Source organism: Coregonus clupeaformis, unplaced genomic scaffold (genome assembly GCF_020615455.1).
Source record: "Coregonus clupeaformis isolate EN_2021a unplaced genomic scaffold, ASM2061545v1 scaf0322, whole genome shotgun sequence".
Taxonomy (NCBI): domain Eukaryota; kingdom Metazoa; phylum Chordata; class Actinopteri; order Salmoniformes; family Salmonidae; genus Coregonus; species Coregonus clupeaformis.
Genome location: NW_025533777.1, coordinates 385,297 through 397,780, shown reverse-complemented (window position 1 = coordinate 397,780; position 12,484 = coordinate 385,297). Strand labels below are relative to the sequence as shown.

The following is a 12,484-nucleotide window of genomic DNA, read 5'->3' as shown; positions in this document are numbered from 1 at the left end:
TCACACACTGTAAATTCCTGAATCTGCCCATGCCCTCTCTCCTTCCAATGTGCACCCCTACAGAGCGCATGCCCGTTGAAATAGAGGACTCACCAACAGACGCACTCGATTATGCAAGGGAGGTGAGTTTGTAATTAAGAATGCATAATGTAATAAGTGTTCTGGGTATACAGTATATTTGTAATACGCACGCACGAACACACACATACTGTACATACAGGTGAGAGGAGATGCGCAAACAGCCATGTCTAGCGAAACTGGGTAACAGGATACACACGGCTAGCCAAGCATTACCGTGGGAGTGGCGACTTATACAGAGTGAGACAAACAAAACGTCAAACTGGTTTCCTTCTCGAGATCAAGTGACACATGGCACTTTACCTGTAGACGTTTGGGGAATTCGGATGGTCTGTATTTCTTTTTATTAATTGGACTAAGTAAAATGTTATAATTATTATCAGCAAGACTGTGGTAAATATATAATTTAAATGGTATTATACTGTAGTTTTTCCGACTAAACCGTGGGAAGACGTGAAAAGCATTGGACAATCATTACATCTGAGCGCTGGTTGGAAAGTAGGCTATCGCAACAGGTGCAGCCACCAAACCGGTGAGTCATTTGCAAGTACTTTATACATTTTTTACCTGACCATGAACTAAAGGTCCGTTAAAAAGTCTAAAATGTAGGTTTATATTAAACCTATTTGTTAAATGTATTGTTGAAGTCGGAAGTTTACATACACCTTAGCCAAATACATTTAAACTCAGTTTTTCACAATTCCTGACATTTAATCCTAGTAAAAATTCCCTGTTTTAGGTCAGTTAGGATCACCACTTTATTTTAAGAATGTGAAATGTCAGAATAATGGTAGAGAGAGATTTATTTAAGCTTTTATTTCTTTCATCACATTCCCAGTGGGTCAGAAGTTTACATACATTCAATTAGTATTTGGTAGCATTGCCTTTAAATTGTTTAACTTGGGTCAGACATTGCAGGTAGCCTTCCACAAGCTTCCCGCAATAAGTTGGGGGAATTTTGGCCCATTCCTCCTGACAGAGCTGGTGTAACTGAGTCAGTTTTGTAGGCCTCCTTGCTCGCACACGCTTTTTCAGTTCTGCCCACAAATGTTCTATAGGATTGAGGTCAGGGCTTTGTGATGGCCACTCCAATACCTTGACTTTGTTGTCCTTAAGACATTTTGCCACAAATTTAGACGTATGCTTGGGGTCATTGTCCGTTTGGAAGACCCATTTGCGACCAAGCTTTAACTTCCTGACTGATGTCTTGAGATGTTGCTTCAATATATCCACATAATTTTCCTTCCTCATGATGCCATCTATTTTGTGAAGTGCACCAGTCCCTCCTGCAGCAAAGCACCTCCACAGCATGATGCTGCCACCCCCGTGCTTCACGGTTGGGATGCTGTTCTTCGGCTTGCAAGCAACCCCATTTTTCCTCCAAACATAACGATGGTCATTATGGCCAAACAGTTCTATTTTTGTTTCATCAAACCAGAGGACATTTCTCCGTAGCTAATGCCTGCTCATACCATAACCCAACCGCCACCATGGGGCACTCTTTTCACAACGTTGACATCAGCAAACCGCTCGCCCACACAACGCCATACACGTGGTCTGCGGTTGTGAGGCCGGTTCGACGTACTGCCAAATTCTCTAAAACAATGTTGGAGGCGGCTTATGGTAGAGAAATGAATATTAAATTATCTGGCAACAGCTCTGGTGGACATTCCTGCAGTCAGCATGCCAATTGTACACTTCCTCAAAACTTGAGACATCTGTGGCATTGTGTTGTGTGACAAAACTGCACATTTTAGAGTGGCCTTTTATTGTCCCCAGCACAAGGTGCACCTGTGTAATGTTCATGCTGTTTAATCAGCTTCTTGATATGCTACACCTGTCAGGTGGATTGATTATCTTGGCAAAGGAGAAATGCTCACTAACAGGGATGTAAACACATTTTTGCACAACATTTTAGAGAAATAAGCTTTTTGTGCGTATGGAACATTTGTGGTATCTTTTATTTCAGCTCATGAAACATGGGACCAACACTTTACATGTTGCGTTTTATATTTTTGTTCAGTGTATTTTCAATGTGTTGCCTAGTTTGTTTATTTATTTAGTCATGGGACATTCAAGGCATCCAGCCAGGTTCTCCAAGAATTTTGTAGCAGCCTACCAAGGTGACCATACTTTTCTAAAATGGGTTGGAACTTATATTTATTTCATCACCATGGTTGGTTTGACACAATTTAAATATTCAACTTACACCATTATCAGACATGATAACATCTATCTGTATGCTGACACATCTGTATCACAGACAGCCTACTGTATTTACAGTATAACCAGGGAAACGTTGTTAAAAAAAAATCTCAAATTGACTGAAATATATTTTAAAGAACATCTTGACTGGGATATTTTAGATTGGTTTATTCAAGTTGTGTTAACAACATTGACAGTAACATTACGTTTTTCTCCCCATCCTTCCCTAAGGACATAAACTCATGTCTGGTCGGTCTGTAAGAAGATGCTAGGTAATGATTAAAGGTAGACAAACCTTAGTGGTATATCAAGTGTGTTTGCATACTTTCAAGTAAAGTATTAGGTGGGTCACAGGAGTCATAAAAAGTTCCCAATTGATGGCACTGATGGATGGGATGTTGGGATGGGAGCTTTCTTCATATGAGCCACTAATATTTGAAGTTAAAAGAGGACAGTGAAAGGAGGAACAGGGCCAACAGATATATATAGAAAGGCTATATGGACGTAAGGTCACATAGACATTTTCAGCATGGTTGTACGTACGGTCCCGATAGGCCTACGCAACCCCAGTTAATAAGCCTAACCTTTAATTAGGCAGATAAGTCATTGACACCATGAATTCAAAGGATGCTGGGTAATACAACACATTGCACATGTGAAGCAACTGTGTAGAAACATTGGAGGGCATTAGAGCACCCTGAATGTAAAGCTGGATTAAAGAGATACATATTTGAGGGGTGGAAGAGCGGATGACACATCATTCTTCAGAAAGAAACATGACATGCCTGTTGTTTCACCTCCTCCTGTTTACATTCCTGGACTGAGTCCTGTGTATGGTTAGAAAGGAGGAATGTGAAAGATGGAGGAAGGGAAGTAGAGATGCAAGAGGGGGAGAGGAGAGAGGAGGTGTATGGAGAGGGGGGAGACAGTAGATGGCCAGTCAAACCATTCAGTTCACCTTAAGTCCTCATGTCTTAACGCAGATACCCATAGACTTCCAGTCATTGTGCTAACGCTAGTTAGCATTGGCTCGCGAAACTACCTCTAACTTCCTTCATATTAGACACAGAGACATAAAAATGGTATCCACAAGTTCATCTGACTCTGGGATCATTGCCAAAATCCCAAAGAATTCCTTTAAGACCTTTTGGTTTGACAAAAGAAAAACCGTTTTCTCAAAAGTTGTGGAAAAGGCAGACGAATGGAGAGGAATGTGAGAAATGGAAGAGAGCTAAAATATGAATAGGGAGAAGAAGATAAGGCAGGTAGGCACAGTGACATCATTACCTACCTTTAGCCCATGCAGAGGGATGCACCTGTCTGTTAATGCACTCAATCACCTAATGGCACATGTATATTTAATCACTCTTGTTTTCAGTCCCTCAACTCATGCTCACAGTCACACATATTCACACAGATACACACATACACTTTCACACATAGGAAAGCACATACGAGAACACACATTTTACATTTTAGTAATTTAGCAGACGCTCTTATCCAGAGCGACTTACAGTTAGTGAGTGCATACATTTTTTCATACTGGCCCCCCGTGGGAAACGAACCCACAACCCTGGCGTTGCAAGCGCCATGCTCTACCAACTGAGCTACAGGGGACACGAGCAAGCACACGCATGCAGACACACACGCTGAAGTCCTCACGTGTGTGTGTCAGGGTGGTCCTCAGTGTGGTGCAGTGGTGAAAAATTACCCAATTGTCATACTTGACTAAAAGTAAAGATGCCTTTATAGACAATGACTCAAGTAAAAGTGAAAGTCACCCAGTAAAATACTACTTGAGTAAAGTCTAAAAGTATTGGGTTTTAAATATACTTAAGTATCAAATGTAAATGTAATGGCTAAAATATACTTAAGTATCAACTGTAAAAGTATAAATCATTTCAAATTCCTTATATTTAGCAAACCAGAGAGCACAATATTTGTTGGTATTTATGGATAGCCAGGGGCACACTCCAACACTCAGACATAATTTACAAATGAAGCATTTGTGTTTAGTGAGTCCGCCAGATCAAAGGCAGTAGGGATGACCAGGGATGTTCTCTTGATAAGTGTGTGAATTGGACCATTTTCCTGTCCTGCTAAACATTCAAAATGTAACGAGTACTTTTGGGTGTCAGGGAACATGCATGGAGTAAAAAGTACATTATTTTCTTTAGGAATGTAGTGAAGTAAAAGTAGTCAAAAAATATAAATAGTGAAGTACAGATACCCCAAAAAACGTACTTTACACCACTGGTGTCGGGGTGTGGTTCTGTACTGTACCATGCAGGGCTGAAGTCTGTATCAGTGTTATCTAAACCTCATTACATGAAGCATGATACACTACACATGGTTGAAGGAATGTATTAAGTATACAGCCTCCCTACTGCTCTCGTCTCTCGCGCTCAAAGGCATGCAACACACACCACTCACTAAGGATTCAATATTTAATATTTAAATGTTTCATTTTTCTGTCATCGAAAGGAGGCCTATCGAGAGTGTGACGTCCATGGCCTTGACAAGACATCACCTTTAGAGGGTGCTGTGACTACATCATTCAATGGGCTCTGAGCACAGTCCTACTCTCATACACATGGTATGGATTCCATTTTACATTTGTTTATGCTCAGCTAGAATAAAGAAAAAGTTATGATTACATCATAAAACAGACCAGGAAGTAGGCAACAGTTCCAGGCATTTGACACACAGCTATTCATTTGGCTCCCAATGCAGATCATCTTAATGAATCTTTAGGTCTTAATCCTTCTTATTGTCATTCTAGGTGTTTAGGACAGTGATGTCAATGAGAGTGTGGTATCTATGAATCAAACGTTACACATTATTCTTGTAAAATACAGAAGGTTGAAACATGATGTGGCTGTATTTGTGCTTTCACCTTTTCTCTCAAGCGCATTAGGTGCGGTATCTTTTTGTTTTGACTTGACCTCATGTTGTTTCCATGACAGCATAACAAGTCAAACATGCAAACCACAGAGTGAGTCAACAATTTAGGAGCAACTTAAACCTTTGAACTCCTCCTCAAAGTCTAACATGTACTAAGTTGTAATTATCATCTAATAGTTGATTCTGTAGCTGCCATGAGATGCATTTTGTAAATAATGAATTGCAGTGAAAGTATGAATAAAGGCCTTTCCATAACCTCTGTCCATTCTCTCTCACACTTCCTCCTCCTTCTCTCTCTCTCTCTCTCTCTCTCACACTTCCTCCTTGTCTCTCTCTCTCTCTCTCTCTCACACACACACACTTCCTCCTTGTGTCTCTCTCTCTCTCTCTCTCTCTCTCTCTCTTCCTCCTTGTGTGTGTCTCTCTCTCTCTCTCTCTCTCTCACACACACTTCCTCCTTGTGTCTGTCTCTCTCTCTCTCTCTCTCTCTCTCTCCCTCACCCTTCCTCTCCCTTCCCCTCTCCTCCAGATGATCGCCACACCTCCTCACTCCCCTCGTCTCCCAGGCTCCCCGACATATCTGGGAGGCCGCTGCGTCCCCTGTCCGGCCCCCCCACCCTCCTCCCCTTGCCCCTCTCCTCCCTCCTCTCCCTCCTCTGGAGGGGTGACACTACGTCGGACCCCCTCCTCCTCCTGTCTCACACACACTCTGGACCACCTCCACAGGCACAGCTGGCAGCCTGGAGCCATGATGTATGGCTGCCCCCCGCAGTACCAGCAACGCAGGTAGGGGGCGCACTAACGACCAATACTTACTAGTCCATTGGTCACCAAGACTACAAATTGCGGGGAAACCCAAAACTGACCTCACATCAGTGTCGAGGGTAGAGGCTGACAAGATGGTGCCGATGGAGGAGGGCGACATCTTATGAGTTCCAACCCAACTTTGCTATATAATGACTTTTATCGTGTTTATCTTGACCTTTTTTGTACAGAAAGTTCATACTATTATCACATGACTGCCAAGCACTTCTGGACATCAGTTACTCACTCACACTACATTGACACTCCCACACATATTCACACACACTACATGCGCACACACATAACACACACACGCATACCGACACAACACACATACATACACATTACACACACAAACACGCAAACTCACACACACACACTTTTACACTCATCATTTGCTGCTGCTACTCTGTTCTTTATTTTACTCTTATTATTATCTATCCTGATGCCAAGTCACTTTACACTGCCTTCATGTACATATCTACCTCAAATAACTTGTACCTCTGCACATTGATCTGGTACTGGTGCTCCCTTTTATATAGCTAAATTTGTCTACTTTATTTGATTCTTATTATGTTACTATGTTATTTTTATTATAATATTTTAACTGCATTTTTGGGAAGGGCTCATAAGCAAGCATTTCATGGTAAAGTCTACACCAGTTGTATTCGGCGCATGTGACAAACAAAATTGGATTTTGATTTGATTTGAGAGTGCGATAGTGATTGAGTTAAATGCACAGCTTGCAACTCAGCCATGTCCCTGGAGGGCTGCGGGAATTTGGGAGTGAACTGTGTAGGAGTCTCCTAGCCCTGTTCTAATATTTGTTTTAGGGAATGGCTGATCTAAGACCAGTGCTACCCGTATATAACTTCTCACACATATAGTCAATGCTGTTGTTATCTCTGGCATTCCTGCTCTAACTGCTTGCGTTCTTATCAGTGCTGTTTTAGCTGGCTCTCTCCTTCTCTCTTATTGGCTAATCTCTTCTGCTCCTAATTCACTGAGCATGGCAATGTTCTCTTTCTCTTTTCCTGTAGCTTGTCCCTCTCTCTTTCTCCCTCTGTCTTTATCTATCCTTTATCTAACCTTATTTTTTCCACCCATTTATCCAAGATGTTGGCTACAATTTTCTTTTTTCTTCTTCTTTTTCTTCTTCTTTTATATTTTCCCCTAACCCTACCACCCCTCCCCTGATTGGAGTAAACGAATGAACAACAACACTTAGGCTTCTACTTCCAGCTTATACATACTATATACATTTTACGGACACAGTCTATTTTACAATAGTTCTCTTTTGTTTGTTTTTACTCCTATCCTTCCGCTACCCTCAGCCCCTCCCATCTATTTCTGAAGACCATCCAGTTTGATTTCTATTTGCCATATTTTTAACTGTGCTGTTTCACAAAAGTTCTGAACCTATATACGTTTTACGGACACAGGCTACAATTTTGTTTTATCTGACATGCAAATGGATTTGAACATAATATTTTCGAGAGAAAGGAGGAGAGGGGGAGGGAAAGAGACGAAGCAGAAGTATAAGTGCAGCCGGCAGCGAATAAAGGCAGGTCATCAACACAACGTACTCTCAAAAACAAGAAGAGAGTCAAATCACAGAGCTACAGCCTCTCACACACACACACATACATGCATGTACACACACACACACACAGAATCACACACACAGACCGGGCTCCCTGTGTTCATGACAGTATTGAGTTGTGCCATCCTCTAACAGTAGCCTTTAGTGACAGCAGGATGACTGACTGCTCCTTTCACCACTAGACCTCTCCTCTCCTCTCCTCTCCTCTCCTCTCCTCTCCTCTCCTCTCCTCTCCTCTCCTCTCCTCTCCTCTCCTCTCCTCTCCTCTCCTCTCCTCTCCTCTCCTCTCCTCTCCTCTCTACTCGACTGTGACGCTACCCTCCCTCTCTCCCTCTCTCCCCCAGTGTGAGTATGGAGGGTTTTGACACAGAAGAGATGGAGCAGGTGCTCCTTGGGGCCCTGGAGGGGTCCAGCAGAGGGGGGTGGGACCCTCGCCGAGCCCCCATCACTTCCTATGGCCAGGAGTTGGGCTCCCTGCTGTCACTCACAGAGGAGGAGGCAGGCTGCCAGACCCAGCTCTTCTCCCCATTGGAGGTGAGGCTAAGTCCAGACAGCTGGGATTGAAGCATCAGATTAATTATCCTGTGAATGATGTCTTATTTTACGTGTGTGTGAGTGTATGATAAATATAATTTTCTAATACGAATGAAGATGGAAGACTGGAGATAAAGTAATCTTATTTAGAGCACACACACACACAGTCACATGCACACGTCTCATGCAAGCTGTGGCAGCGCATCTTGGGTTATTTTGTTGCAAATACACACAGCCACTCACTGATGCTCTTGTCTTTGTTTATTATGGAAAGAGCTTCTCATACACTCAAGTGACTCTCTCTCTCTCTCTCTCTCTCTCTCTCTCTCTCTCTCTCTCTCTCTCTCTCTCTCTCTCTCTCTCTCTCTCTCTCTCTCTCTCTCTCTCTCTCTCTCTCTCTGACACACTGTGGCCCTTGTCTCTTGTCTGTGGTGTGTTAGGAGCAGTCGTCTCAGCTGCAGGGTTTCAGTGCCTCCGCTCCCTCCCTGTGTGCCAGTCCCAGTCTGCGCCAGCTACCCAACGCCAACCTCCACCCTCCAACCCATGCACACACTCATACACACTCCCAGACACCTCACACACACCCCTACACACACTCACAAAACCACCAGCATCAGTCTCATCATCGCTCCTACTCCAATTCCACCTCCCAACGCCACTACCAAGGTAGGACAGTAGGACTCTTCATTTGTGAGTGTGTGGGGACTCTCCTGACTGTTTGAAGGGCAGATATTTGTGTGTGTGTGTATGTTTGTGTGTGTGTTCCTAGCTGTGTGCAGCTATGCGGAAGCCTTCTTCCTGTGTTTGTACTCACTGGGGGCTGCTGCTGCTGTCGTTAGCCACTGAACAGAAAGCGCTGTGTTCTCAGGCTCTCCTATCTCTTCTCTCGCTCTCTCCATTTCTCCCTTTGCATGTTCTGTATTCATCCTTTCATTCCACGGCATCAGCAGAGATCGTTTTAATCACTCCTTGATGGTCTTTAATCAACTGTCTTCTGTTATTTCGTACTTCTCTTTCTTCATGTGTTTGTTAACTCTTGGTCTCACCCATCGTTTGGATTAGCTGTGTTTGCCAAGAAGCTGCAGAGCAGAGAGAGAGGTTTGTCACTTATCAGGCGATGCACTTCAATCTGTCGGGGATCTTAGGTCTGTATGTATGGATGGATGGTTTTGAGGTATTGGGATGACTAAGTTTGTTTCTGCTTTCTGCCTCTCTCTTCCTCTCTGTATCTATCTGTCTTTCACTTTCGCTCTCTCTGTCTCTCTCTCGCTCTATCTCGCTCTCTCTCTCTCTCACACAGAGTCTTCCCTGGGCTCTGTATTTGGGGGTTCCACACAGAGGTGAGTTGTCTCTCTCTCTTCCTGATGACAGTTGTTCACTCACAACCCTATAGAGCACATGATCTCATCTCATCTGTCACTGACTGCTTTTTGACACACATTCCCATAGTAACACACCTTTTCCTCTGAGCTAGGCTGAAAGGAAACTCGTCCCATCTTATGCAAGGATGTTTCTCTTTACCTCTTTCTCAGTGTGGATGCGGAGCTTGGTGAGCTGTGGGGGCAAGAAGAGAGGGAGCGGCTAGACGGAGAGAGAGAGAGGCGGAGGGAGGAGAGAAGGACGGAGGAACAGAGGGGTGCTCCCCCCGGGGAGGAGAGGGGGGAGAAGACGGGAAGCCCTCTGGGGCGCACCTTCAGCTTCCTGCGCAAGATGGCCGGCCAGCGCAAGGTGAGAGAGTGAGAAAGAGAGAGAGAAAGAGAGTGTGGGGTGTGTGTTTCAGTGTCTCTCTGTGTTTGTGCGTGCATGTGGATGTGACCCTGTCACAGCTGTCACTATGCAGTAGAGTACTTGAGCAGAGAGTAGAACCGTCTCTGAGGACAGAGAGTTGGAGTTTGATAGTAGACTAGCTTCCCCTCCAGTGTAGATTCCCAGCAGTGAACCCCAGAGAGGAAGTTACAGTATCTGCTTTATTTAGATTCAGCTGTGAACCACCCCCAGTATCAGTTTACCACAACCAGGGCCAGGCCCTCCAATTCAACACATATGCTGTTTGCCAAGACTGTAACACAATGGTACAGCAATGGTATAGGAACAACAATGTTGTCAAAGCAGTAACCACAACAGTAGTCGTTCAGTACAACAGTGTTATTAATTATGTTGGGTGAGGCTCTCTCTCTTGTGCTGCTTAGATTATTGATGACGACATCTGGCCAGCTGAATTGCAACATGCTCTTGATTTCTGGAAGAACATTTTTAAGTGTTTGTACTAGTGGGTTGGCAATGTTTGCTGTGTGTGTGTGTGGGGGGGGGGGGGGTCTTTGTTGTAATGACAATCTTTAAACAGCAGGGGGAGACTCTGTGCTGTGTGTTGGATATGAGAAGTTTCCAGTGAAGAGGAATAAGTAGCACTGTGGCCCTCAGCAGGATGGTGTATGGCCAAGTTGATGATTTAGGCATTCCACACTTGAACTGAACTTGGGGACAGCTGGGGTTCTTGTATGTTTGTTATTTGTGTCCTACTAATATCTCGTGGACAGACGGACGTATCATAACTAGTATCAAGCATCTGATGCAATTACGCAAGATTACAATTTAGTGTCCTACTAATAAGCCCGAACAAAGAGCAGTACGCACCATCAAACTTTGACACATTTATATTTTCTTTTGACATGTAATACCCTGTCTACATTAAGTTGATGTCTGTATATTGTTTAATAAAAAAACATATATATATATATATATATATATATATTATAAAAATAAAAGCCTTACCAGCCCCTCTGACCACTCTTGCGTTAGACTAAGTCCCTTATTTAAGACCCACTGGGTTGCCAGATTCCTCAGAGGTCCTTATCACGGGGGTTGCCAGATTGTGACCTCCATCTCAACTGATAAGAAGTCCCAGTGATGTCACAGGGGCGTAGCTGTGATTTTGAAGATCAGCAGTTCATTTACGCAATGACATCATCGCCTCAGACTCAGTAGGCCTGTTAGAGACAGATAGCTGCTGGCCCTGTTTGACGGAGCTATTTCTGGTCTGTGACAACATCCATCCTGTGTGTGTGTGTGTCTTTGTGTGTGTGTGTGTGTGTGTGTGTGTGTGGTGTAACCAGGTATGTGAGGTTTGTCCACACCCTTGGTGCTGTGTGTTTAGTGGCTACTGGACTCCAGGACATAAGAGACAGACAGACAGACAGACAGACAGACAGACAGACAGACAGACAGACAGACAGACAGACAGACAAATAAGGGAGAAACCCAACAGAGAGAGAGAACAGTAGTCAGAAAGAAAGAGAGCGACTGAGCTCACTTTTCCAGACCCTTCCTCTCTACAGCAGTTATGAACTCTCTCTCCCTCTGTCTCTCACTATAACACGTGACATCTCAAGAAGTCAGCATGCAGAGGAGTCTACTCTGGAATGTGGATCAGTACTGTGTGCGTCTGCTGTGTGTCTACAGGACTGTCTGTATTTCTACTGACCTCAGTGTTATATAGAGTTGGTTGATCTGGCTATATGTGTTAGACAGAGACATCTGATGGCTTTAGATTAAGTCCAGTACTCTCATAATGATAACATGTCATTACATTTACATTTTAGTCATTTTAGCAGACGCTCTTATCCAGAGCGACTTACAGTTAGTGAGTGCATACATTCTTTTTTATTTATTTTTCATACTGGCCCCCCGTGGGAATCGAACCCACAACCCTGGCGTTGCAAACGCCATGCTCTACCAACTGAGCTACATCCCTGCCGGCCATTTCCTCCCCTACCTGGGCCAATTGTGCGCCGCCCCATAGGTCTCCCGGTCGCGGCCGGCTACGACAGAGCCTGGATTCGAACCAGGATCTCTAGTGGCACAGCTAGCACTGCGATGCAGTCTTTCAGACTGGAGGGAGCTGAGAACAGAACACATTACAAGATCACAAGTCTGTTATTCATACACTCTTCGAAAAAAGGGTTCCAAAATAGTTATTCGGCTGTCCCCATAGGAGAACCCTTTTTGGTTCCAGGTAAAACCCTTTTTTGGTTGTGGAAAGGGTTCTACATGTAACCCAAAAGGTTATTCAAAGGGTTCCCCTATGGGGACAGCCGAAGAACCCTTTAAGGTTCTAGATAGCACCTTTTTGTTCTAAGAGTGTACCTGTACAAATGTGTCTTATACTACACTGAACAAAAACATAAACGCAACATTCAACAATTCAAATAAGTTACAATTCAAATAAGGAAATCAGTCAATTGAAATAAATATATTAGGCCCTAATCTATGGATTTTACATGACTGGGTAAGGGCACAGCCATGGGTGGGCCTGGGAGGGCATAGGCCCACCCACTTGGGAGCCAGGCCCACCCACTG

At 43.9% G+C, this 12,484-nt stretch overlaps 1 protein-coding gene across 2 annotated transcripts in view; it reads left to right on the top strand.

The window, feature by feature from the left end:
- The first annotated feature begins 367 nt into the window (after positions 1–367).
- LOC121570057 (rho guanine nucleotide exchange factor 2) overlaps positions 368–12,484 on the top strand; it is a 51,021-nt gene continuing 38,904 nt past the window's right edge. The window contains exons 1-8 of one of the 2 annotated variants that reach the window (XM_045214837.1): positions 368–407; positions 506–610; positions 4,768–4,879; positions 5,717–5,973; positions 7,939–8,128; positions 8,569–8,794; positions 9,429–9,468; positions 9,661–9,856. In XM_045214837.1, coding sequence (XP_045070772.1) covers positions 4,844–4,879; positions 5,717–5,973; positions 7,939–8,128; positions 8,569–8,794; positions 9,429–9,468; positions 9,661–9,856 — 945 coding nt within the window. In that variant the 5' untranslated portion in view covers positions 368–407; positions 506–610; positions 4,768–4,843. Of the gene's footprint in view, positions 408–505; positions 611–4,767; positions 4,880–5,716; positions 5,974–7,938; positions 8,129–8,568; positions 8,795–9,121; positions 9,227–9,428; positions 9,469–9,660; positions 9,857–12,484 lie in introns of those variants that run through there. The other variant, XM_045214839.1, reaches the window with a different exon arrangement.